This window comes from Phaseolus vulgaris, chromosome 6 (assembly GCF_000499845.2).
Source record: "Phaseolus vulgaris cultivar G19833 chromosome 6, P. vulgaris v2.0, whole genome shotgun sequence".
NCBI classification, from domain to species: domain Eukaryota; kingdom Viridiplantae; phylum Streptophyta; class Magnoliopsida; order Fabales; family Fabaceae; genus Phaseolus; species Phaseolus vulgaris.
This window is the reverse complement of record NC_023754.2, coordinates 22,120,334-22,145,850: the sequence shown is the minus strand read 5'-3', so window position 1 is coordinate 22,145,850 and position 25,517 is coordinate 22,120,334. Positions and strand designations below refer to the sequence as shown.

The window sequence follows — 25,517 nt, the reverse complement described above, 5'->3', positions numbered from 1 at the left end:
AAATTCGTATGTAAAAATCCATATGTAACGTTCACTTTATATATGGATCTGGACCCGTATGTAAAAATCGGTATGTAACACTTACTTTACATACGAATCTGGATCTGCATGTAAAAATCGGTATGTAACACTTACTTTACATATGGACCTAAATCCAAATTCGTATGTAAAATCCGTATGTAATGCTCACTTTACATATGAATTTGAATTTGTATGTAATAACCGGTATGTGAATAACAAATTTCTTGTAGTGTATTACTCTTGTGAGATAAGTTATTTTATTATTTCTATAAAATAAAATATAAGCAAAATTTATGATGTCGATGAGAAAATAAATCTTGAATGAGATTATATATATATATATATATATATATATATTAATTCTATATAGTTTTTACATTTACTTTACTTTAATGCCTTCTTACAAGATGAAAAATAGTTTAAATATGAAAACAAATAAAGATGTGATTTTTAAATTTTAATTATGTTTTTCAACATTATATGGAAAATGTAAAAAAATATTAAACTTAATTTATCTCATATATGAAATATCCTACAAGTTAAATGACATGTTTAGTTAATTGCATTTGGAGTAAATAAACCTAAGACAATACATTAAAGCACGAAATAAAAATACAGTGAGAAGAAATGATTGGATGAAATTAAATGTCACTAACATACATTAAAATTCTAAATAACTTGAAATTGTATTAATATGAATTTTAATGTAGTTAATTTAGTTATTTTTTTTATCTATAATAATGATTGAAATTAACAACATAAATTTAAAATTGATATTGTAACACCTCGTATCAGTATAACATACATCAATTATCTACTCTGTTATTTTGCATTAATCTTCCATTCAACAATTGTTTTAAATAAAAATTGAATATTCAATAAACTATAACTCATAAGAACGTAACTCTTTTTATTTAAAAATGTAACTTAAACTATTAGTTAAGACTGTAACTTAAACTATAATATTATTATCATTTCATAATTTCTAATTATACTAAATTTTGATAAATTAACTTGTAAATTATAATCTTTCTAAAATAGTAATTACTACATAATAATTTATGTATCGGTAGGCACCGGACGAACGTGGCCGACCGACCGAACCCATAATAAATGTGAGGCATGTGTGACAAAGCTAAAGTGGTTAAGATACACCTCCGAAGAATAAGGAATACGCGTTTAAAGAAGATATGTTCCCCGGGCATTCCGGAGCACGATTGGCAAGACCTATCCACAACCACCCTGAGCCCAAGGGATAGAAAGCCCATTAGGCAATCCTATAAATATGTGCTCAAGCCAGAGAAAGGTACGTTTTTTATTCACTTACTAAAACACACTTAGAATCTCATACTTACTTGAGCGTCGGAGTGCCTTCGCAGGTACCCTCCCCCGCCCGACCGAAGGAGACACCAAGAAGGAGCGACCGACCGAAAGAGAAGAAGATCGACACGTCAGCAACTATACTACATCAACCGACCGTGCCTGGGCCCCATCTCTCCACTCAAGTACAATTGGTGCCCACCGTGGGGCCAAGGCAAATCTTCAATTTTTGAAGCTATAATGGTTGCGACAAGAAACAACAACGACGCTATGGCAGAACAGATTACTATGATTCAAACCCTCCAAGCTCAGATGGAGGAACTGCGACAAAAGGGGATGGAAGACCATCGTCAACCTGAAGAAGATAGACGCCGCCAAGAAGAAGAAATCGCCTTATTAAGAGAGCAGAATGCACGACTCCAACAACAGGTCGATAATCCCGAACGAGAAGGCCAATCCCATATGGCCGACCGAACCGCCTCTCGCATACCTACACCGGCCAATACCAATCCTGCTTCCAGAGCTGAAACAGTCGAAAGAAAGTCAAGTAAAAGGGGTCATCCTTTTACAGACGAAATTATCACCACACCACTTCCTGACAAATGGAGAGGTCTCGCTATTAAACTCCTAGAAACTCAAGTACATTTTCATCCTTAGTGTTTATGTGATGCACTAAATGATCTTCACATGTCACAACTTTTAATCCCTCATGATTTAGCAATGATTTCTCCTCCATCAGTAGAGGTTGGACAATAGCAGTCAATGGTGTAACAATCTTAGGTTCAGCCAGCTCAGCTTCATGCAAATCATTCAGATTAGCTTTAAAAACAGTTGATATGCCCCACTTCTTTTCGAGAGTGTCTATGGCAGAGGTAGGTGCTTCAATGCCTGGATCAAGAGTTATATCTGGATCACGAGGTGATTTCATCTCTTGAACATAATTTGCAATCTCTCCAATCATTTGATCAGTTTTCTCTCTTCTTGCTACAACATCAGCCTCTTGAATTTTTTCATCTGCCCATTCTTGAAATTTTATGTTAATCTCCGTCATTTGCCTCATCAACTCTTCTAAAGTTGGTTCTTCCTTTGGAATTGCAATTTTGTTAGCCGCCCATTCTTGATCATATTTCATGTTGACCTCCTTTATTTTCCTTGGTTCTTCCTTTTGAATTGCAAATTTTTCAGCCGTCCATTCTTGAAATTTTGTGTTACTCTCCGTCATTTTCCTCATCAACTCCTCTAAAGTTGGTTCTTCAAGATTACGAGGAGTATTATCAGTTTGCACAAATGGTTGAAAAGATGTTTGACTTTCATCAAAATAGTATTGCTGATAATATGGTTGCTGTTGAGGTTGCTCATAAGACGGTTGACAATATGGATTATAACGTTGAGGCTACTAAAAGTGAGGTTCACATTGCTGTAGAGGCTGTTCATATTGTTGATAATATGAATTATAATGTTGAGGCGGTTGAAAGTAGGGTTCACATTGCTGCAAAGGCTGCTCACATTGTGGATAATATGAATTATAATTTTGAGGCTGTTGAAAGTAGGGTTCACAATGTTGTAAAAGCTGCTTATAAAACTGTGAAGATTGCTGCAAATATGACTCACAATGATTATCATAATTGTAAATTTGTTCAGCTAATTTCCGTTCCATTTTAGAATTGAAAACATGGGAGATATGTAATGGACACCAACACCTATTAGACGCCTCAGAGCAAACTTTTTTTTTTTAATTGAAAAGCAAACCAAGTAAACTCCCAGGAAAGAGAGGTGAGTCACAAGCGGACAAACTTAAAAACCAAGTCTTTCCTAGCCAGAGTCTTCCCTAAATTGCTTTCAATTTAAAAACTTAAAGAGTAGCAACTGAAGTGTCTACCCTAAATGCAAAATCCTATAAAAATAAAAACTAATGCAAATGCTACACTTAATGCTTTAAAAAAAAGTTAGAGAGAAAAAAAAAGAAAAAATATTATGTAAAAATAAATAAAATATAGAAAATAAAAACAGTAAACAAAAACAAAAATAGAAATAAATAAAGATGACAAAACAAAACAAAAGAAATAACTAAAAACATAAAATATATAAAATAAAGACAAAATAAGATAGAGATAAAAGATATAAAGGAATAAAATAAAAAAATAGTAAAGATAAAAGATATATGAGATAAATAAAATAAAATAAAAATAAAATAAAGATAAAAGATATAAAGAAAGAAAATAAATTAAATCAAAACAAAATAAAGATAAAAATATAAAGAAAGAAAATAAAAACAAATCAAAACAAAATAAAGATAAAAGATATATAGAAAGAAAATAAAAACAAAATAAAGATAAAAGATATATAGAAAGAAAATAAAAACAAATCAAAATAAAATAAAGGGAAGAGATATCCTAAATATTAGATTTTTATTTTTTTTTCGTTTTTTTATTGCTATAATAAATAAATAAAAACTAAAAGGAAGAGAACACAGGTTAAATATGCAGAAAAAAATTAGGAAAAAAAAATTATGCAGATAAGAAAGAAAAACCTGATAACCAAAATCAAATTGGATTCCCCGGCAACGGCGCCAAATTTGATAGCTGTCGTTTTGCTATCAAATTAATATGATTCTAGCGTAGACTTGTCTAACACTAGAGATATGATAGTATAATTGTGGACAAATGTCCCCAAGTCGTCTCCCAAACGAATCCAATAGTAAAATCAGTTGATCAGGGTTTAAAATCTATCTGCAAGCAATAAAAGTTAGCAATAACAATAAAGATAAAAAGGGGGTTTGAGATAGTTGTGCAGAAAATATAAAAAAGATTAAAATAACAAATAAAAAGCGGTTGATCCCAAGTTCTTCCACCATTGAATTCTTCACAGGTTCTCTAAAGATTAATCTTTTCTCAATCCTCTAACAGAGCTAAACCAGATTGAACATGCGCCGATCTGATTCAACTGAAACTCACCAGTAAAGCATGCGTCTACTGGTTTAATCAATACCCACTTTGTTCCATGCGTATACTCCATGGGAATGCTTACCTCCTCTCCCTTGAATCATGCGCCCAAGAAATTAATTAGAACAATGTGAACTAACTAAGAAACCAAAGTTCAAGATAAGGAAGACTCTCAATCATGCGTTCAAGTACAACCTCTCACAAAAACCAGTTTTCCAGGAGATTAGACAATAAAAACAACTGCTATAGAGAATTAAAAATCGAAACTTTTATTGAACAAAACCTCAGAACTCAATGGGGAATTACAAAAGAATCAACCAAAAAGACTTAGCCTTCCATGCGGAGGCAAAACAAAAGAATTACTAAGAAGAAAATAAACTAAGAAAACCCTATAAAGCTCTCTCTTTTCTCCTTGATGCTTGTGTCCTTTTATAGGCTTTTCTGCTCCAAGGATCTTGGGAAAATATTGCAGTTTAGATTTTGTAAACAGTTTTACTTTCCATAATTCTTTTTATTTTGCAGAAGATTTGCTTCCAATTCTGTTTCTGGAATCTTGTAGCTTTTATTTTCTCTTTCTTCTCCTCAGAATATTTTTCTATTTTGGTTCAAGAAGCAACTTGGACTTTTGCATATTTGGCCCATTCACAAAGGTAGATGCTTCCTCTGGATAATTTACTCTAAAAAGACAAAATTAACAATAATAATAGTTAAGGCCCAAATAAACCCAATTATAAGAATATTAATTAAAACAATGGATTTATTTATTATTATAGTCCAATAATCTATGAATAAGGCTAGTGAGTGTGAATAAATATATGCTCATCAACCACTCCAAGGTCCGACCGGAGCAGAGGAGGCCGAATCCCCAGGTTTAACAGTTACACCCCCTTAACTGTGCCGAGGGGACGAGCCCTAGATGAAGCACTACAAACAGACTTAATCCCGATATTGAAGCAATATCAAATGCCACCGAATGCAGACACCGCTAAGCATTGTCAATACCATCGAAACTTCGGCCACACGACCAAAGGATGTCAGGCGTTGAAGGACAAAATCGAAGAGCTCATCCAGGCTGGTCATTTGAGGCAGTTCGTTAAGAGGACAAGAAATTCAAGATCCCCACCACGGAGTACCGACCGTCCATCTCGTGGTGTCAACCGGTCATACCGTAACGATTACAAACGCCGAACCGACCATAACCAGGCTTCGCGGAAACGCAGTGAAAGCCCCGTTCGGCGTACACGCGCCGGCAGCACAAGTCCCGACCGAAACACTCGCCCTCGCCAACGAGTCCACGAAGTCATCAACATGATTGCTGGACTCGTTAACTTGGGCGAACCGAACCACGAAGCAAATTATATAGCCGGGGGCTTTGCCGGTGGCGGGTGCTCAAATTCCGCCCGAAAGAAACATCTCTGGGACATCCAGTCCGCTCATGCTACCACAAGGAGGCGTCCACACATACCTCCGATCACCTTCACTGACGATGACTTTACAGCTATAGATCCAGCCCAGGACGACCCTATGGTAATCACTGTAGAAATTGACAAGTTCGCAATTGCCAAGACCTTGGTCGACCAAGGTAGCTCAGTCGACATATTATACTGGGAAATTTTCAAGAAAATGCGCATCCCAGAATCAGATATTCAACCCTATAACGAACAAATTGTAGGGTTCTCAGGTGAACGGGTCGACACTAAGGGGTATATAGACTTATATACAACCTTTGGTGAGGAAGACGGTCTCCACAAAACAATAAACGTACGATATCTGTTGGTTAACGCCCAGACTTCCTACAACATCCTGCTCGGCCGACCGTCTATCAACAGATTAAAAGCCATTATCTCCACCCCACACTTAGCCATGAAATTCCCTTCGGCCACTAACGACATTGCAACCATCCATGTTGATCAAAAAACCGCTAGAGAATGTTATGTCGCAAGTTTGAAAAGTGAGCCAACTCGACGACTCTACACAACCAATCCGGACGACCGAGTCCCACAAAAACGAGGACGATCCCCCACTCGGCGTTCCGGACGGCACATGTCCCGTCGTAAGATGATAGCCCTTGTTGACCTCGACCCTCGTATGGACGATCCCCGTATGGAAGCAGGAGAAGACTTGCATCCATTCCCGCTTCACGATGATCGCCACACTACGCACATCGGCACTTCGCTGAAACCGGACGACCGAATGGCCATCGGAACGACACTTGTTAAAAATGCCGATCTGTTCGCCTGGACGGCCGCTGATATGCCTGGCGTAGACCCACAGGTTATCACTCACCGACTATCACTGTATAAAGAGGCTAGGCCAATAGCTCAAAAGAAAAGACATCTAGGCGAGGAACGACGTCAAGCCGCACGTGACGAAGCGGATAAATTATTACAAGCTGGATTCATTCGAAAAGCCCATTACACCACATGGCTCACCAACGTGGTTATGGTAAAGAAAGCGAACGGAAAATGGCGAATGTGCGTTGATTACAAGGACCTCAATAAGGCATGCCCAAAAGACTCTTACCCTCTACCTACCATTGATCGTCTCGTTGATGGAGCGGTCGGACATCACATCCTCAGCTTCCTTGACGCCTATTCAGGTTATAATCAAATCCAAATGCACCCGGCCGACCGAAAGAAGACAGCCTTCATGACTGATTCTAATAATTTCTACTATGAAGTTATGCCCTTCGGACTCAAAAATGCCGGGGCCACTTATCAAAGACTAATGGACCATGTATTCCACGACATGATCGGCAGGAATGTTGAAGTCTATGTTGATGACATTGTCGTCAAGTCCGACTCATGCAAACAACATACTGCTGACCTAAAAGAAGTTTTTCAGGCCCTTCGCCAACACCAGATGCGACTCAATCCTGACAAGTGTGCGTTCGGCGTTGAGGGGGGGAAGTTCTTAGGTTTTATGCTAACTCATAGAGGCATCGAAGCTAACCCCGAGAAATGTAAAGCTATCTCCGAAATGAGAAGTCCCAACTCCATTCAGGAAATTCAGAGACTTATCGGCCGACTCACCGCTCTATCCAGATTTGTTCCTAAACTTGCCGAACGAACGAGACCCATCGTCCGACTATTGAAAAAAGCATCCCGCTTTGAGTGGTCGACCGAATGCGAAGAAATTTTCCTCCAATTGAAAACTTTTCTATCTTCCCCGCCGGTCATCCAGAAACCGGACGCCCGAGAGCCCATTATAGTCTACCTCGCCCTTTCACACGAAGCCGTCAGTTCAGTCTTAGTGCAAGAAATTAATTTTGATGAACGGCCAGTTTATTTCGTCAGCCGCGCCCTCCATGGCGCCGAAATCCGATACCAAACGATCGAAAAAGTAGCTATGGCTCTCGTTATTACCACCCGACGAATGCGGATGTATTTTCAAAATCATCGTATTATTGTTCGGACAAATTACCCCATAGTAAAGATTCTCACTAAACCAGATTTAGCCGGACGAATGATCGGATGGACGATAGAACTATCCGAATTCCATATTCAGTACCAACCACGAGGGGCCATCAAATCGCAAGCTCTTGCTGATTTCGCAGCCGAACTCACTCCTTCCTCAGCCGAGACTGAACACTCATCGTGGATCCTATACGTGGACGGCTCCTCCAATGAAAAGTTGTGCGGCGCTGGAGTCGTTTTGGAAGGCCCCGGCGAGATTGTCATCGAGCAAGCCCTAAAATTCGACTTCAAAACTTCAAACAATCAGGCCGAATATGAAGCCATTTTAGTCGGTCTACGCCTCGCTCAAGAATTGGAAATCACTAAGTTAATTTGTAAAAGTGATTCCAGGCTAGTCATCGGTCAACTTAATGACGAATATGAAGTCCGATAAAGCTTTTTACAGCGATACTATCACTTAGTCAAACAATCGATGAGCACCTTTTCTGAAATTTCTATGCAGCACGTTCGACGCGATCACAATACTCGCGCGGACGCCTTGTCCCGGTTAGCAACCACGAAGTGTAAAGGAATGCATAGGTCGGTCATCCATGTTACGCTTGCACGCCCAAGCATCGACCTACAGGAATGCCTAACAACCGACGCAGAATCTACTTGGATTACCCCAATCAAGCAATATTTACTCGACGGCACATGTAGTCCTCTCGACGAAAAAACCATGAAGCTGCAGGCCGCCCGTTTTGTCTTAATTGGCGACGACCTTTATCGTCGAGGTTATACCCAACCACTCCTTAAATGTTTAACACCCGACCAAGCTTCCTATGTCGTCCAAGAGTTGCACGAAGGAATTTGCGGAACTCACTCCGGCGCACGAACAATGGCTGCCAAAGTATTCCAGGCCGGATACTACTGGCCGACCGTCCAAGGTGACTGCACCAATTTCGTCCAAAAATGTCTTAAATGCCAAGAGTTTGGCACTTTGTCCCATCAAAAACTTGAGGAACTCCATTTTATGTTATCACCTTGGTCGTTCGTCCAATGGGGTATGGACATCATTGGTCCTTTCGCCCCCGGTAAAGGCCAGTGTAAATTCTTACTAGTCGGCATTGATTACTTCACCAAGTGGATCGAAGCCGAGCCTCTGACTGCAATCACCGCCCGCAATGTTCAAAATTTCGTATGGAAAAATATCGTTTGCCGCTTCGGGCTTCCACAGATCATCATCACCGATAACAGTCGGCAATTCACCGACCGGACGTTAGCTGAATTTTACGAGAAGCTCCACATCAAACACATCGCTAGTTCAGTCGAACATCCACAAACAAACGGACAAGCAGAAGCTGCAAACAAGGTCATCTTGAACGAACTAAAGAAACGTCTCGGCCCAGCAAAGGGCAACTGGACCGAAGAACTCTTAGAGGTCTTATGGGCATATCGCTGTACTCCTCAGACGACTACACAAGAAACGCCGTACAGCCTAACGTATGGCACTGAAGCTATGATCCCCGTCGAGATTGGAGAACCCTCTCTCCGCCGATAAACCCTTGATCTTGATATAAACAAGGAAAGCCTCTCGGTCGGCCTCGATCTCATCAACGAACTTCGGGACAAGTGTAGAATTAGAGAGGAAGCATGCAAAATTCGGGCGGCCAGACGATACAACTCCAAAGTCAAACCAAGATTGTTCCACAAAGGCGACTTAGTATGGCGAATGCGGAGCAGCGCCCGGAAGGAAGGAGGCAAGTTCTCTAGCAATTGGGAAGAACCATTCCGCATAGCAGATACGGCAGCCGGTGGAGCCTATTACTTAGAACATTTATCTGGGAAGGACATACCGAGAACGTGGAATGCCACGCATCTCAAATTTTATTACAGTTGAACTTAATAAAAGTGTACTCTTTTCTCGCTCGGTCGGTTTTTCCCTAAGGAGGGTTTACGACCGAGAAGGTTTTAACGAGGCACTATAAATTAAAATCAGTCTCCTACTCCTTTTATTACTCTCAATTTATGCCTCGTTCGGCATCCGAATTAACATTACTAACGTAATCAGGGTTATTTATGCCTCGTTCGGCATCCGAATTAACATTACTAACGTAATCAGGGTTATTTATGCCTCGTTCGGCATCTGAATTAACTTATTACTTTAAAGTAATAAGGGTTATTTATGCCTCGTTCGGCATCCGAATTAACTTATTACTTTAAAGTAATAAGGATTATTTATGCCTCGTTCGGCATCTGAATTAACTTATTACTTTAAAGTAATAAAGACTATTTATGCCTCGTTCGGCATCTGAATTAACTTTAATGTAATCAGGATTATTTATGCCTCGTTCAGCATCCGAATTAACATATTACTTTAACGTAATCAGGGTTATTTATGCCTCGTTTGGCATCCGAATTAACATTACTTTAACGTAATCAGGATTATTTATGCCTCGTTCGGCATCCGAATTAACTTATTACTTTCACGTCATCAGGATTATTTATGCCTCGTTCGGCATCCGAATTAACATTAACGTAATCAGGATTATTTATGCCTCGTTCGACATCCGAATTAACTTATTACTTTCACGTAATCAGGATTATTTATGCCTCGTTCGGCATCTGAATTAACTTTAATGTAATCAGGACTATTTATGTCTCATTCGGCATCCGAATTAACATTACTTTAACGTAGTCAGGATTATTTATGCCTCGTTCGGCACCAGAATTATCTTATTACTTTAACAATGAGAAATTATTTATGCCTTGTGCGGCATCAGAATTAACTTATTACTTTAACAAAATCGCAATTATTTATGCCTCGTTCGGCATCAGGATTAACTTTCGCATTATTGCTAACGAAATCAACTACGCCTCGGCCGGCATCCAACTTAATAAAATCTACTTACAAGGTTCAAAAATACCAATCCGGTCAATCAGCAATTCAAAATAAAACCATTGTACGATGCCCACATGCCGGGTCCAACAATTATCTATGAAATATTCATTAATTCTTCGAACGAGGCGTCCGGTTGTGGTCCCGGAGTCTCCGCCTCAGCCTCCTCATTAATGTCGCCAGGGTTGGTCGGCACAAGTTTTCCTTCGACCACCATTCTCTCAATGTCATAGCGGTCGTCCTCCAGTGGCGTACCGTGCAGACAAGCCACTTGTTGGATGCCCAACCGGAAGTATTCTTCGCTAATGCGAAGCATGAAGTCGTGACACTTGGCCACTTCCGCTTTTAAAGCCTCCTCCCGGTCGACTCCTCCTTTCAGTTGCGCCTCAAGGCTCTTCGTGAGTTCCTCTTGCGCTTTTAAGGCTGTCTGCTTCTCCTCCAACTGGACCTTCAACCTCTCGGCCTTCTCGGTCGACATCTTAGTGGCTTGAGTAGCCTCGGTCACATCTTTCTTTAACCGGGGTATGGTAACGGTCGTCACTCTCTCGAGCTCTTCAACCACCGTCCGGCTTGCCATAAGCGCCCGGCTTTGTAACTCTAATGTTTCCACCATCAGTTTAGTTGTAGGGATGGTGGCAAAAATTTCATTCTCTTCGGCGATCAGCTCCGCCTGCAGGTGGGCAGCTATGTCCATGCCGACTGCCAACAGCGTTGGCTCAGAGGTTGTTCGGGATGGCCCAGCTCGACCGTCCTGATTTCCCTTCGGAGGCCGACCCCTTTTCTTCGCAGCAGCCGAGGCCCTCGCCGCAGGAAACGTTGTAGACGGAACTGCCGCCAACACCCCGGCCGTGTCGACAGAGGCCGACTGACAATCCCTACTCTGGCGCAGCTTGTTCATATACTCATGCAAAGAAGCGTTCGCCCGACTCATGATTTCTGCAAAACACACAGGAATTAACCACCATTAATGAAGTTATTCAACCAAACCAAATTTACAATCACATACCAATAAAATCCGCCCAGGGATCGGACGACGCATATAACGAAATTATCTCCCTCGTAGGTAACTTGTGAGGGAGTTGGTCAAACACCACCATAACAGCCTTATCCAAAGCCGACAGGGCCATACGGGAACTCGTGTTAAGCACAGTCGGATTCTAGGTCCAATGGAACGGAAACTTGGTAACATCATTATTATAAAAATACTCTCGTCCGTCCGGCTCCACAAATATCTTGAAATATCGCTCCTTGAAGTTCTTGTAGGACGTGGTGAAAGCCGCAAAACGTACACACCCCGGACGGCTGGTCAACGACACCCAACTTACCGGGTTGGACGAATGTGTGTTATAATAAAATAAAAACACTTCCGCTCTGGGCGTCAAGTCAAAAAGTTGACACACCATTCGGAAGGCCTGCATGCACGCCCATAAGTTCGGATGAAGTTGGGTTGGAGCTAGGTTCAGAAACCGTAGCACATCCATCGTGAACTCATCGAACGGCAACGTCACTTTCAAATCAGCGAATAACGTACTATAAACATAAAAGAAATCTACCGGAGCGTTCTCGCTTCCATGACAGACACGGTCGGTATACCCACATATTTCGGCAATAAGAATATCTGAAGGTAAACCCGACCGCACGACAGGGGCCCTAGCTATCACTTTATCCAGGTCGTCCGGTGTCTTAAAAACAGTGGGTATATTCCTAACGCTAATATCTACCCACTCATAACTCGGATCCACGGACCCACTCGTACTTTCGTCACTTCCGGACGATGACTCCCCACTCTCACTCGACTCCCTACTACTTGCTCTATTTGAAGAAAGTTGAGACATAACTAACCTTTCGTTCACAAATATACACCTCGGTCGGCAACTATGTTTCGTACAGCGCAACAACTCGCAAAGTGGACTCAGCAATCAAAGCAACTCGGATGCCGAACTCAAGGAAACGTGGTCTCCCTACAACTGGGGATGCTATTTATAGCATTTCCCTCTCACCCTCATCCGTTGGATTCCCGCTCATCCTACGACCCATATCAGCCGGAAGTCGAAACGTCATTTAATCCACACCGCCGGATCCATCTCCGCCGTCTTCGACAAAAAGCGAACGTCCCGTCATTCCGTTACATTTAATGCCTGACACCTCGAAAGGCACAACAATCATTACGACTCTTCGGCATTTATTCACCTCGAGCCTGGGGGGCAAGTGTATCGGTAGGCACCGGACGAACGTGGCCGACCGACCGAACCCATAATAAATGTGAGGCATGTGTGACAAAGCTAAAGTGGTTAAGATACACCTCCGAAGAATAAGGAATACGCGTTTAAAGAAGATATGTTCCCCGGGCATTCCGGAGCACGATTGGCAAGACCTATCCACAACCACCCTGAGCCCAAGGGATAGAAAGCCCATTAGGCAATCCTATAAATATGTGCTCAAGCCAGAGAAAGGTACGTTTTTTATTCACTTACTAAAACACACTTAGAATCTCATACTTACTTGAGCGTCGGAGTGCCTTCGGAGGTACCCTCCCCTGCCCGACCGAAGGAGACACCAAGAAGGAGCGACCGACCGAAAGAGAAGAAGACCGACACGTCAGCAACTATACTACATCAACCGACCGTGCCTGGGCCCCATCTCTCCACTCAGGTACAATTTATACAGTTTTATTCCATATATATATATATATTTTGTTGGTTTAAATTTTCTTAAGGCATAAAATGAATATAAGATCCATAAACTAAAACTTTTATAACTAATGAACGACCCACAATCATTCCCACATGAAAAAAACATAATATTTCACAATTGTTTTAAACTATATAAAAACCAACACTGTCATTGGAACCTTCATCGACATGTTATCTCTTCTAAACTTGAACTTTGTTAATATACATCCATCATAATAGACATTCTAACTAGGTTGTATAAGTTTGGTATGGTTACTTGATTTGTCAACATTAATGATTTTTTTTAAATACTTTTTGAAAATTAATCAATAACCTTTTAATCGATTAAAGAATAATATAATTGATTATTGTAAATCTTTTAAGTGCTCAAATCTGAGAAAATACATCGACTCGCAAAAATTCCATTATAAATAAATAATTAATTATGACTAAGAAATAATTGATTTACATATTTTTTTATTAAATTATTTGTTTTATGATTAATTCCTTTTTAATTTAAAATAAGAGAAAAAAAAATTACATATTTTTTCAAAGAAAGATTCAAGATTTCTTCAAGATTCAATTTTCTTCATAAACATCTTTTTTTATCAAATGAGAAAATGTTATCGCATGCAATAAGTTGCATAATGTTCCTCGGAAAGTTTTTTTTTTATTTGCTAGTTTAGAATTAATTCTTATCATTACTATTATTATTATTATTATTATTATTATTATTACTATTATTATTATTTACAACAATAATATTATTTTTATTATTATTTATAATAATAATATTATTATTAATATTAGTAATAGTATCATTAATAATGTTATTATTAAAATTAAAATTATTATTTTAATTATTATTAATAATATTATTGATATTATTATTATTTTTATTATATTTATTAATATTATTAATGTTAATATTACGATCATTATATTTATTAATATTATTAATGTTGATATTTATTAATATTATTAATATTAACATTATCATTATATTTTTTAATATTAATATTATTATTATTACTTTTATTATAGTTATTATTATTAGTATTATTTATTAATATTATTATTATTATTATTATATTAAATATGACCCATTTTTAAGTTTTTGAAATCGATTTTGTGATAGATTAGATGACCAATTTTTGTGACTAAAATTATAATCACTATTTAGATCATTAAATCATATGGTCATAGTTACCAATTTTTTAATCACTAATGTGACTATATTTTCCAATAACTGAATTTAATTAGAGTTTTTGAAAAAATATATATAATCTATTAAAAATATGTAGCAGTCTCTTAATTTTTCGCAGTTAAATTAATTGGCATTTTTCAATAAATTAGGGCCAGCCATCATGGTTGCAGCACTGTGACATCATGCAGCAAGACAAACTAAACATTCCCCCTCCAAATTTATGATCAATAGCATCGAAACAGGATTATCTGCGTAGTATATGCTAGCCTTGCATTAAACTAATACAAGCTCATGAAGAATATTTCAATGGTCATTTAAGGCTTTTTTACTATTGCCTAGTTAATATGCTGAGCACTGACATGACAAAACACCAATATTTATTGAATTCATTCTGCATATGGCGAATTGCCTTGCGTCACTCATAATTCCACATCTTTGTTACACTAAATACACCACATAAAATATCATTTGACTTTCAGGCCTTGGTTTTTCAATTGGATATATAGGTGGCTCCAAAATTCAGATTCTTGTTTCTACAAGCCACTTCTTGCTTCCTTCCCACACCAGATTTGTTCTCCTGCAAACCAATGATGTTCTTGAAGCTCCTGTTCCACTTCTTCATACTCTTTGCTGTCGCATATGCCTCATCTGATTGCCAATATTATTCTTGGTGCAGCGACAACAACATCCTTATTCGTTTTCCCTTCCAAATACAAGGTCAGCAACATCCATATTGCGGGTATCCTGGTTTCAAACTAACTTGTTCCAATGATAGCAAAACAGTTATAACACTTCCTTACACGGGAAAGTTCTTTGTCCGCAACATTAACTACCTCAGACAACAGATGCAAGTGTATGACCCAGATGATTGCCTTCCAAAACGTCTTCTAAGTCTCAACCTTTCAGGTTCTCCCTTCATTGTTGCCTCTTCACTCCGCAACTACACCCTCTTAAGCTGCCCAACACGGCACACGGGGTCACAGTTCATTCCCATTGACTGTCTCAGCAATTCAACATCTTTTGTGTCTGCTATTCCTTCTGTCAACTTCACCAATTCATTGCTCCAGTCTTGCCATGTTCTGAAGAAACTCTCATTTCCAGTCCTGGGACCAAATCAGGAAACTTTCAGAGATGAACTCCTTAGTGGAGATCTTCTATTAGCATGGCATGCACCTGACTGTAGATACTGTGAATCACAAGAAGCTATGTGCGGATTTGAGAGCATAAACAGTGATCAAGTTCGTTGTTTCTCTGATTACCAAACGGGTAAATATACTCCTTCAATTTCACTTTATTTATCATTTGAGTTTTTTTTTTATAATTTTTTAAATTTAATTTTACTCAATACAGTGATGACAATATATTATTCTATACAATTATTGTTCAAATTCAATCAATCATCTGTGCATTGTAAGTTATAAAAGTAGGAGAATTAACTATTCGGATAAATCAAAATGGAGAGAGTAATATGTTGTTTGATTTTCAATCTGCTGTGTTTTCCACAATTAGTTATAAACTTGATAATGGAAACTGTTTAAAGTACTAAAACAAACAAAAGGAGCTACTGATTTGTTCGTGTTCTCAATGGAGCTGTCATTTTTAGGTGGGCCATAAGCTTGCTTCCTATTCTTAGTACGATAGATTGCTAGAAAAGTTAAAGTTTTTTTTTTATACACCCTTTGACTTTAATAGTTGGTTTGCTAGTTGAGACTTAATTAATGGCAAAAATGATTTAAAATAATACTGATGTCGTGGCTTTTGCAAATTGAAAGTCGTCCATCATATTCTAATGCACATGGCTCAGGGTTTTCTCTATCGCATGAAATCAGATTTACATTGACCCTTCAAAAATTACACAGTGATTTATAAGAATTATTTATTTATTTATTGTTATCATAAGAAAAAAAAAGTGGATATACATATATACATGTGCTAGGCACATGTATTTTATACTAGTAGATTATAATCACAGTTATAAACTTGAAAGATAAGTCTGATAAAAAAAATCAATCAGATCGTATTAAAGAAACACGAAATTTAAAATGCTCTGGATTCTAAAACTGACTTGAATTGGAAAAATACAAAGTTGTCTTTTTAAAACCAAAAAGTTCTTTATAAATAAAGCATTATTAAGACGTGAGGTTGATAAGATTTTCATATGGCAAAGTGGAATTTTGAATTTTCAGAGCGTCCACAGCATGGTCTTCGAGTTTTTGGAATCATCACATTATCCACTGTTGGACCAGCTATCATATGCGCCATTGGAATGGCATGCTACGCCTCCTTCATGTACAGAAGAAGCAGCACAGCCAGAATTGGTGCAGCACAGAGTTCTACACCAACTGGCATGTCACCTCAACCTGCCATTGTTAGGATGGGCTTGGATGAGTCTACAATCGAGTCGTATCAGAAACTGGAATTGGGGGAGAGCAGAAGAGTGCCAGGACCTAATGAGGGATGTTGCACCATATGCCTCTCAGAGTATAAAGCCAAAGACACAATAAGATGCATTCCTGAATGTTCACATTGCTTCCATGCTGACTGCATCGATGAATGGCTTCGCATGAACAGTACATGCCCTCTTTGCCGCAACTCTCCTTCCCATCCCTCCTCTACTGTTCTATCCACTGACCACTGATTGGTTTTAGGTTTAAGCACAAATCTGAGACCGAAATTCAGCTGCTCTCATTGCTTGATAATCACACTTCAGAGGCTTAGTTTAGTGATACGTTCCATTGTTTGGATAAGTTAATGTTAAACGGTTGTGAGCTTGTTATGTTGTAATAATAATTGGATAACGAAGAAACAACAATATCCAACCCAAGGTTATCAATACTAAGGTTCAGTATCCAAAAAATTACTTCGAATATATAATCATATAGGTGATAAATGTTCAGCGTAAAAAATTTACACTCTTGGAATCTCCACATCTGTTGATCGGGAACTGTAGCTCACGACAATGGCAGAGAGAAAGCGTTTGAATCTGAAAATGAAGGAAAACAGAAAACAGAGAAGAGAAAGGTAGGGAGAATAAAACATGAAAAAGATGCATCTTGAAGGAAGTCGTCAAAGAAAACCAAAATCCAAATTTACATATCACTGAAAAACTTTATAAATTTCTTATAAAAATTTATTTTTTTGGAATTTTTCATTATTTATTCTTAAAAATAAGATAAATTTGATAAAAAAAATATAATATTTATTAAATCATCTTATAAATAGTAGTGAACAAGTTTTGAAAATATTTTTTCTTTAAGACAATTGAAAAATAGAAGAACAAAAATGTGTATCTTAGAAAACACTAAAACAAATAAAACAAATTATGTTCAGAAGTGGACTTAAATCTGACTCAATCCCATAAAATTGGTTCATAGGATTGAGGTTTGCACTCACAATGAAATATCCTTATCTATAGTCGATGTGCAATTTCCAACAAATTATGATAATTTTTTTATATCTAAGTTTTTTTCAATATATACATGTACGAGTATAACATGTGATCTTCAAAATGAGAATATGGTGAAATTCCATAAGAGAAACTCTAAACCCAAAATCCTTAAAAAATAAAATGATGCTTGTCAAATTAATAATAAATATATTTTTATAAATATTTTTATTCGGTTTTTTCATTATTAAAAAAAAATATTGTTAAATTATATGTTTATCACATAAACTAGTTTAAATAAATTAATATTTTTTTAGTATTTTAAAATAAATGAAATTAAACATATTTTCTAAAATAAAAAGAAATCAATTAAACGGAACATTTGACTAACTTCATCTTTTTTTAAGAAACTTTATTTAATATATTTTGAATTTTTAGTCAATTATATATATATATATATATATATATATTTATAAAAATAATGTAAATTAAACGTTTTATTAATTTCAATTTATTCTTCAATTAAAAAATATTGTTGGAACTAGAAAAAATGTGAAGGTGTAAGAAAAGGTAGGGAGGTGAAGAAAAAATTTAGACGCAGCTCAACTCGTAGGCTGCTTCTTTCTGCAACTCCATGTATTCTACACCCTCTCACTTATCAAAGGCTTTTGCTTCCTACACCCTATCACTAATGTGAAATAACAAAAATACCTTCTTTAGTTTTTAAATAAAAGTAGGGATACAGATCATAATATATATTCTGAATTTAGTATTTTAGAATAAAATTTCATATTTGAGTTTTCTCTGACACCTTTCTAGATTAGGCTCTCCAAAATAGCTTTCCATAATAATTATCCTGGAATATATTATTTGTATTCCAAATTTTTCTTTTCAAAACAAGATTTTGATTTTTCAATTTTTTTATGAAATTTTATTTCTGAAACACAAAAACAACCTATTCTAGATTTCCTTTTCCGCTCCAGATTTTCAATTTCAGAATGCACGTGCAAAGGCAATTCTGAAATCTTAGAAATTGATGGCTGCAGGTTAGAATTGATTCGTTGCAGAAAACAAAAGTTCCTACCAAAATCCCATGTATATTTGTCTCACCTCATAATTCTTTCTTGCACTAAAACTCTCACAAAAATTTGGACACTGACACATTGTGATTGTGCAAACCTTTTATTACTGGTAAATAATTATTAGAGGTCATTTTAATTTTAAAGAGACGAGCACTAGTAGAAAATCCAACCAAAACTAACCTATACACTCTATTTCATGATCACATGATCATGGACCTGTAATTTGACGAGGCTTCAATGTATCCATGTTTCTTACAATGTCATTGGATTTGGGTGACTTCTGTTCATGTGAAAAAATTTGAGGAAGGCTGATTGATAAAAAAAAAATAATTGATTAAATTAATTAAGTATTTAAACCATTCAAACTATTGAATATTTTAATTTATTGTAAGAATACATGATTATGGGAACCATCTATTGGAATTTAACAACTGCTCAATATGCTGAGTGTGCTGACTTAACAAAAAAATGACATTTGGTATTCTAATTTTTCATATGTCTAGGAGTCCTGAGTTATATTTCCCCGTTGTCATTACACAATGTAACCCATTTGTACATGATTTGACTTTCAGAGATGATAGAGATCCTAGATTGATAGTAGTTGCATGGATATCAATATTTGGAAGACTTGAATGTTGAGCGGTTCTGAACTTATTATAGAATGGATTGTAACAATTATTGAATAAATAGGAAAATAATATTCAACCATTGTTGATAATACTTTCTGATAACATTAAAGAAAAAAAAAAATTGGAATTGTTCATAATGCATAATGCATAATTCTTGGATTATACAGTGTTCAGCTTCCTTTAGCTGCTGGTAAAGGTATTATTACTACATAAACGAACAGAAAAAGGCATGCATCGGTCAGTTCCCCAAGTCAAAGGATACAATTGACACCTAAGTAAAAGGTGCAGATAGTTACGAAATACTGTACAGAGAACGAACTGGCATCTGAAAACACTCTTTACTTCTTAGCAAGCAGCTTCTTTGGAAGTTTATCCAGAGGAGTTGATTTTAAAAGAAAAAGCCTGGCAGCCCGCTCCTGCAAAGTACCTCCACATTTTAACCCACGTGACTGCAGTTCAGACTTCAACCTTTCCAAGCCAATAACCTGTCAAGAACATACGGAATAGGCATTAAACTTCAGAGGCTAATAAACAGTCCATGATCAATGCCCTAATTGGTGGAGGTGTACGGGGTTCTCAAGGGGCCATTACTACATGCGTACTAGATTTTATGTTTAGAGCCTCGGATCCACATTTCAGATGTGAAAAATCGAAACTACTGAAAGCAGCTTCATCTTGAATGTGGATCACGATTGACTAGATCCAATATCAAACCAAACATACATTTTTCCGATTTTCCCACAAATATAAAATTACAGTCCACAAGAATGAAGAACATTGCTAAATTATAAAAGGTATAGGGTTGGTCGTGGACAAAATCCAATCTAAATCCAAATCCAAATAAATGGATTGGATTCAAAATCCATATCCATTTTAACTAGATCAAATTTATTTGGATTTTTCTTAAATCCATTTAAAGTGGATTAAATCTAGATTAAATATTCTTTCTTAATTATATTAAATCCTCTTAGTCAAATACATTAAATTCACTTTGATATGGACACAAACTAACCTGGCTCGAACTGGGCCTAATCCGACTCAACTTGTACGCGGACCAACTTAGTTCAACATCGACACGGACCCGATCCACCCGACATCCTGAACCCGAACGACTCGACATCGGCTTGGTCTCGAACGAATCAACATCAGCCTGGGCCCAGACGACCCAAGATTGACCTGAGCCCGAACGACTCGACATGACTCGGGCCTGGACAACTCGACATCAGCTCAGGCCCGGACGACTCGACATTGGCCCAAGCCCGAACGACACGACATCGATCGGGACCTCTCGGCTCGACATCAGCCCGAGCCCAGACGGCAAGACATCAGTCCAGGCCTGTACGACTTGACATCGGCCCCAGTCCGTATGACTCGACATCGACCCGGGCCCGTACGACTCCTTACGCCAAGAGATCGGCCCGGCCCCGTACGACTCTAGATCGGCTCGGGCCTGTACGCCTCGAGATCGGCCCGGACCCGTACGACTTGAGGTCGGCCTGAGCCCGTACGACTCGAGATCGGCCCGAACCCGTACGACTTGAGGTCGACCCGAGCCCGTACGACTCGAGATCGGCCCGGACCCGTACGACCTGAGATCGGCCCGAACCTGTACGACTCAACATCGGCCTGGACCCGTACGACTCGAGATCATCCCAGGCCAGTACGCCTCGAGATCGGCCCGGGCTCGTACGACTCGAGATCGGCCCGAACCCGTACAACTCAACATCAGTGCGGGCATGTACGACTCGACATCGACCCAGGCCCGTACGACTCGACATCGACCCAAGCTCGTACGAGTCGACATAGGTCTGTGCCCGTACGACTCCACATCGATCCGGACCCGTACAACCTGACATCGGCCCGGGCCCGTATGACTCGACATCGACCCAGGCACGTATGACTTTACATCGACCTGGGCCCGAAAGACTCGACATCGGTCCGAGCCTATACGACTCGACATTAGCTTGTGCCCGCTCGGCTCAACATCAGTCTAGGTCCGTGACAACAGCCCGAGCCCGCTCAACTCGACACCGACCCGGGCTCGCTCGAATCGACATCAGCTCGGGCCTACTCGAATCGACACCAACCCGGGCCCGCTCGACTCAAAATTGGCCATGCCCCGCTCAGCTCGAAATCGATCTCGACCTGGACGACTCGACATCGGCCCGGGCCCGGACACTCGACAACGACTAGGCCGGGCCCGAACGACTCAACATCGGTTTGGGCCTGCTCTGCTCGACATCAACCCGGATTGTCTTGGCTCAACTTGGATCGGGCCAAGTCAAAACCCAACCCAAAATGCAATTTGGATAACCCAAAAATGTATCCAATCCATATTTAATCCATATCCAATTAAATGGATTGGATTTAAAATCCAAAAATATGGATTTGGATTTAAGATAAATCCATTTAAATGGATTAAAACTAATATGGATTTAGATTATTATGGATTGGATTTTGTAATTTGGATTTTTTGCCCACCCTTAGTATATAATTATTTATGCTTTACCCAAGCAAGAAAAATCCAACACGTAGCAAATAGATTATACTTTTATGGATATACACACTACATGTAGCCTTAGAATTAGTTACTAGCTTTAGCTTAGTGGTTTCAAAAGTTGGAATTATCCCCTCAACAAATTGCAGTCACGAGAGTCCAATATAACTATTATAATTCACATTACTTAAACCACCTTCAACTATTAGAGTTATTAAAAAAACTAAACCATGGTAACAACTGAACAGATTACAGTAAATTTAATAGTGATGTGATTCCACCCAAATTGAACCATTTAGTTTTGCTTACTTTTCAAAACTGATGATATATCCAACAATTTAACAATAAAAAAGGGGGTTTCGGAGGCTTTATTTATACCACCTTCTCTTATAGCACATGATGCTTTGATTACAACAATGTACAAGTCAGAGGGTCCTCTAATCTTATAACTAACCAGTCGACCTAGTATCAAAGGAATTTTTATTGGCTCCGCAACAAACCATAACACCTAAAACAGACTTCCATTTGAAGTCCCTCTTTAAAATGCTTCTTTCTTACTTTGTACTATATTGATAGGACTAAGGTTCTAGCTAAGCCTAAACATAATGACATATTTCTATTCAAGTTTAAACCATTTTTAAGTTAAAATAAGAATGCATATTTAATAAGGACAAAGAAATAAATTGTTTAAACAATTTATCATTAATGTTTTATCTTATAAAACATATAATTTAATATTATTATTTTATTAATATCGATGCCATTACAATAGAACCAATAAACCTTGGACTATTGTTGTCATTCACTGGTTCAATGACAGGCCCTAACTTTTAGATAACCCCTATTGCACTCTATACTAGAATCATGGATTTCACCCTAGCAACTAAATTCAATCTACTTCGACATACTAAAGAAGCAGCATATAGTTAAAAAATAGCAAAGGGTACCACACAAGTGCAGGATGCTACTGAAAACACACCTCAAGATCGGCAGAGGAGTTAAAGGCATCAAAATTAAGGGGCTCATCCATTGCAGGTTCACTAGTGCTTGGCGAGCTCTCTTCATTGACTGCTGCTTTATGCTCAAGTGATCCATCAATTTCCATATCATTATTAGATTTGCCAGTGGCCACAGTTTCAGAGCCTGTAATATTTGAGGCCTGATTCAGAGCACCATCAAACTTATCAGACACACCTCCATGGCAATCCTGATTTCCATCTTCTTCCGCATTGAGTCCAACAGCCACCGACTCATTTGGCATTGCAGTAGTCTCATTGCTTATCACAGGCTCGTCCATGACCTGAATACTTTCATCAGTCAGCAACCCAACAGATCCGACATTTACTTGTGCAACAGTTTCCTTTTCTTCCTCGGACCCACTCTCACAAGAGCCAGAACCAGAGGCGCCTCCTCCACCAGTTACTGAACCCAGACTTCCCTCAGCCTTAGTTGACTCAGACTCATTCTGGTCATTCAACAAATCAGATTTCTCCATTTCCCCCTCAACATCGGAATCGTCACTATAATCGCTATCACTTTCATTCAATTTCCTCTTCCCCATCCTGCAAAACACAAATACCAATATCAATAACCCACAAAGTCCAAACAATCATCAAACGGAACCACATAACAATAAAGTAACAAACAACAACACACAACACGAGTGAATCAACCTACCATATCTTCAACTTCTTGGCATCACGGGGGGGTTGTGAAGGGCTCTTGCGTTTGGCAGTAAGAGCCTCCTTAACGGACAAAGCAACATCCGCAACACAACGTTCAGATTCCGCCCGATATTTCTCCACGTATTTGTGAGCTTCACTATCACCGTCAGCCTTTCCCTTACCCTTACCCTTCTTCATTTGCTTCTTGAGAAAGTCCTCCGCCACCTTCTCGAATTTTCTCTCGTTTTCTCCGGCCTTCCACTCCTCCAACCTCTTTTCGGCGTTGACGTGCCTCAGCCTCCGGCCACTCATGTCCCGACACGCGTCGAAATTGTTGGTCTTCTTCTGCCCTGCCTTCGTCGCGGCGCCGCGAAGAAGAGACCCGAAGCCTCCTTTTCCGCCTTTGAGACGCAGCAGCAGCCGCACCGACGGGAACATGTTGCCATCCTCCGGGGAGCATTGGATCGCCGAATTTTCATCGTTGAGGTGGCGAAAGCCGGTGACGAGGCGCTGGTGCTGCACGGGAATTCCGGTGAGTTCGAAGAGGCGATCCTTGATGGAACTCGCGTAGATGATCGGAGAGGGGAATAAGAGGGTTAGGGTTTTCCCGTCCAAGTGCTTCACGAACAGGTTGCACATCTTGCTGCCCCGGTTCTGCTCCATTCTTGAATTCCAAAACTAGAAATTGGGGGATTTCGAAAATTAGGGTTTAGGGAAGTTGGAAAGAACAGAGCGAGAGACAAAATAAATAATGAACTGTATCTATAACTATATATAAAAGATTTTTTATAGATAAAAGATTTTTTATTATAACTTTGGTGTACAATTTTTTTATTTATTTTATCTTTATATTAATATTTATTTTAATTGTTTTATTATTTTATTATTTTATAAATATTTAAATTTAAATTATTAAATAATATTAAATTTAAAAAAAAGTTGTTTAGGTAACCGTAAGCCCTAAACCATTATTACAATTAATTAATGGGTTTACTTCTTTTTATTACAATTAATATTTTTATATATTTAGTTTAGTGATTTACATTTTAAACTCGGATACCATCTCTTTTCTTCACATAAAAAAATAATAATAAAGAAAAAATAATTAGCCATATAATTTTGATATATATAAAAAATATTTCTTACCGTTCCTTACAGCTCTCACGTCTATGTATATTCACACACTTATATAATTTTAATATATATAATTATATATATATATATATAAAACATAGTCAATATAATAATTAAATTTATAAATATTATGCAATATATGGTAAATTTACAATAATAAGTTTATTTTTATCATGCGATATGTAAAAGAACACAATAAAAATGTTATGAATATAGTTTTTATCTCTTTTATTTAATTACAGTAAAAAATATATTAAATAAATTTAAATTTATAATAAAATAAACATAATTATATTAAAACAATTACGTCATCGGTTTTATTCTCAAGACTGGTAAATTACTAATTTTGATCTGTTATTACTAATATAAAACTAAAAAAGATTAATATAAACAATGAATTTGAATAGGAAAAATATTATTGAAGACGATGATTGATATCACAAAACTATATGTTACCCCTCCCAAAATCAAAAGTTCAATACAACAACGCAAAAATCTAGTATATTGATTCAAATTTTGTAGTATTTATTTATTTTAAAATCATTGTATTAGTCCAACGTGTGTGGTGGTCTTGGAGGTGCATGCTATGTAGGGATTGAGAGTGGTGAGGTTATCTCTCTTTGGTAAGGTGAGAATTGAATACTATGAATGTACATATATTTGCATTGAA

The 25,517-nt window shown here is 38.0% G+C and overlaps 2 protein-coding genes across 2 annotated transcripts; one reads left to right on the top strand and one right to left on the bottom strand.

The window, feature by feature from the left end:
* Nucleotides 1-14,977: 14,977 nt before the first annotated feature.
* On the top strand, nucleotides 14,978-17,318 carry LOC137831898 (putative RING-H2 finger protein ATL21A). Its single transcript, XM_068639793.1, has 2 exons — nucleotides 14,978-15,722; nucleotides 16,643-17,318. Exons 1-2 carry the CDS (start codon nucleotides 15,044-15,046, stop codon nucleotides 17,092-17,094), a joined length of 1,131 nt encoding a protein of 376 aa, XP_068495894.1. The 5' UTR covers nucleotides 14,978-15,043; the 3' UTR covers nucleotides 17,095-17,318.
* Nucleotides 17,319-19,631: 2,313 nt separating this feature from the next.
* LOC137831896 (uncharacterized) lies at nucleotides 19,632-24,537 on the bottom strand. Its single transcript, XM_068639792.1, has 3 exons — nucleotides 23,727-24,537; nucleotides 23,029-23,611; nucleotides 19,632-20,037 (listed from the first exon to the last, which is right to left on the bottom strand). The coding sequence occupies exons 1-3, from the start codon at nucleotides 24,374-24,376 to the stop codon at nucleotides 19,891-19,893; spliced, it is 1,380 nt and encodes a 459-aa protein (XP_068495893.1). The 5' UTR covers nucleotides 24,377-24,537; the 3' UTR covers nucleotides 19,632-19,890.
* Nucleotides 24,538-25,517: the final 980 nt, after the last annotated feature.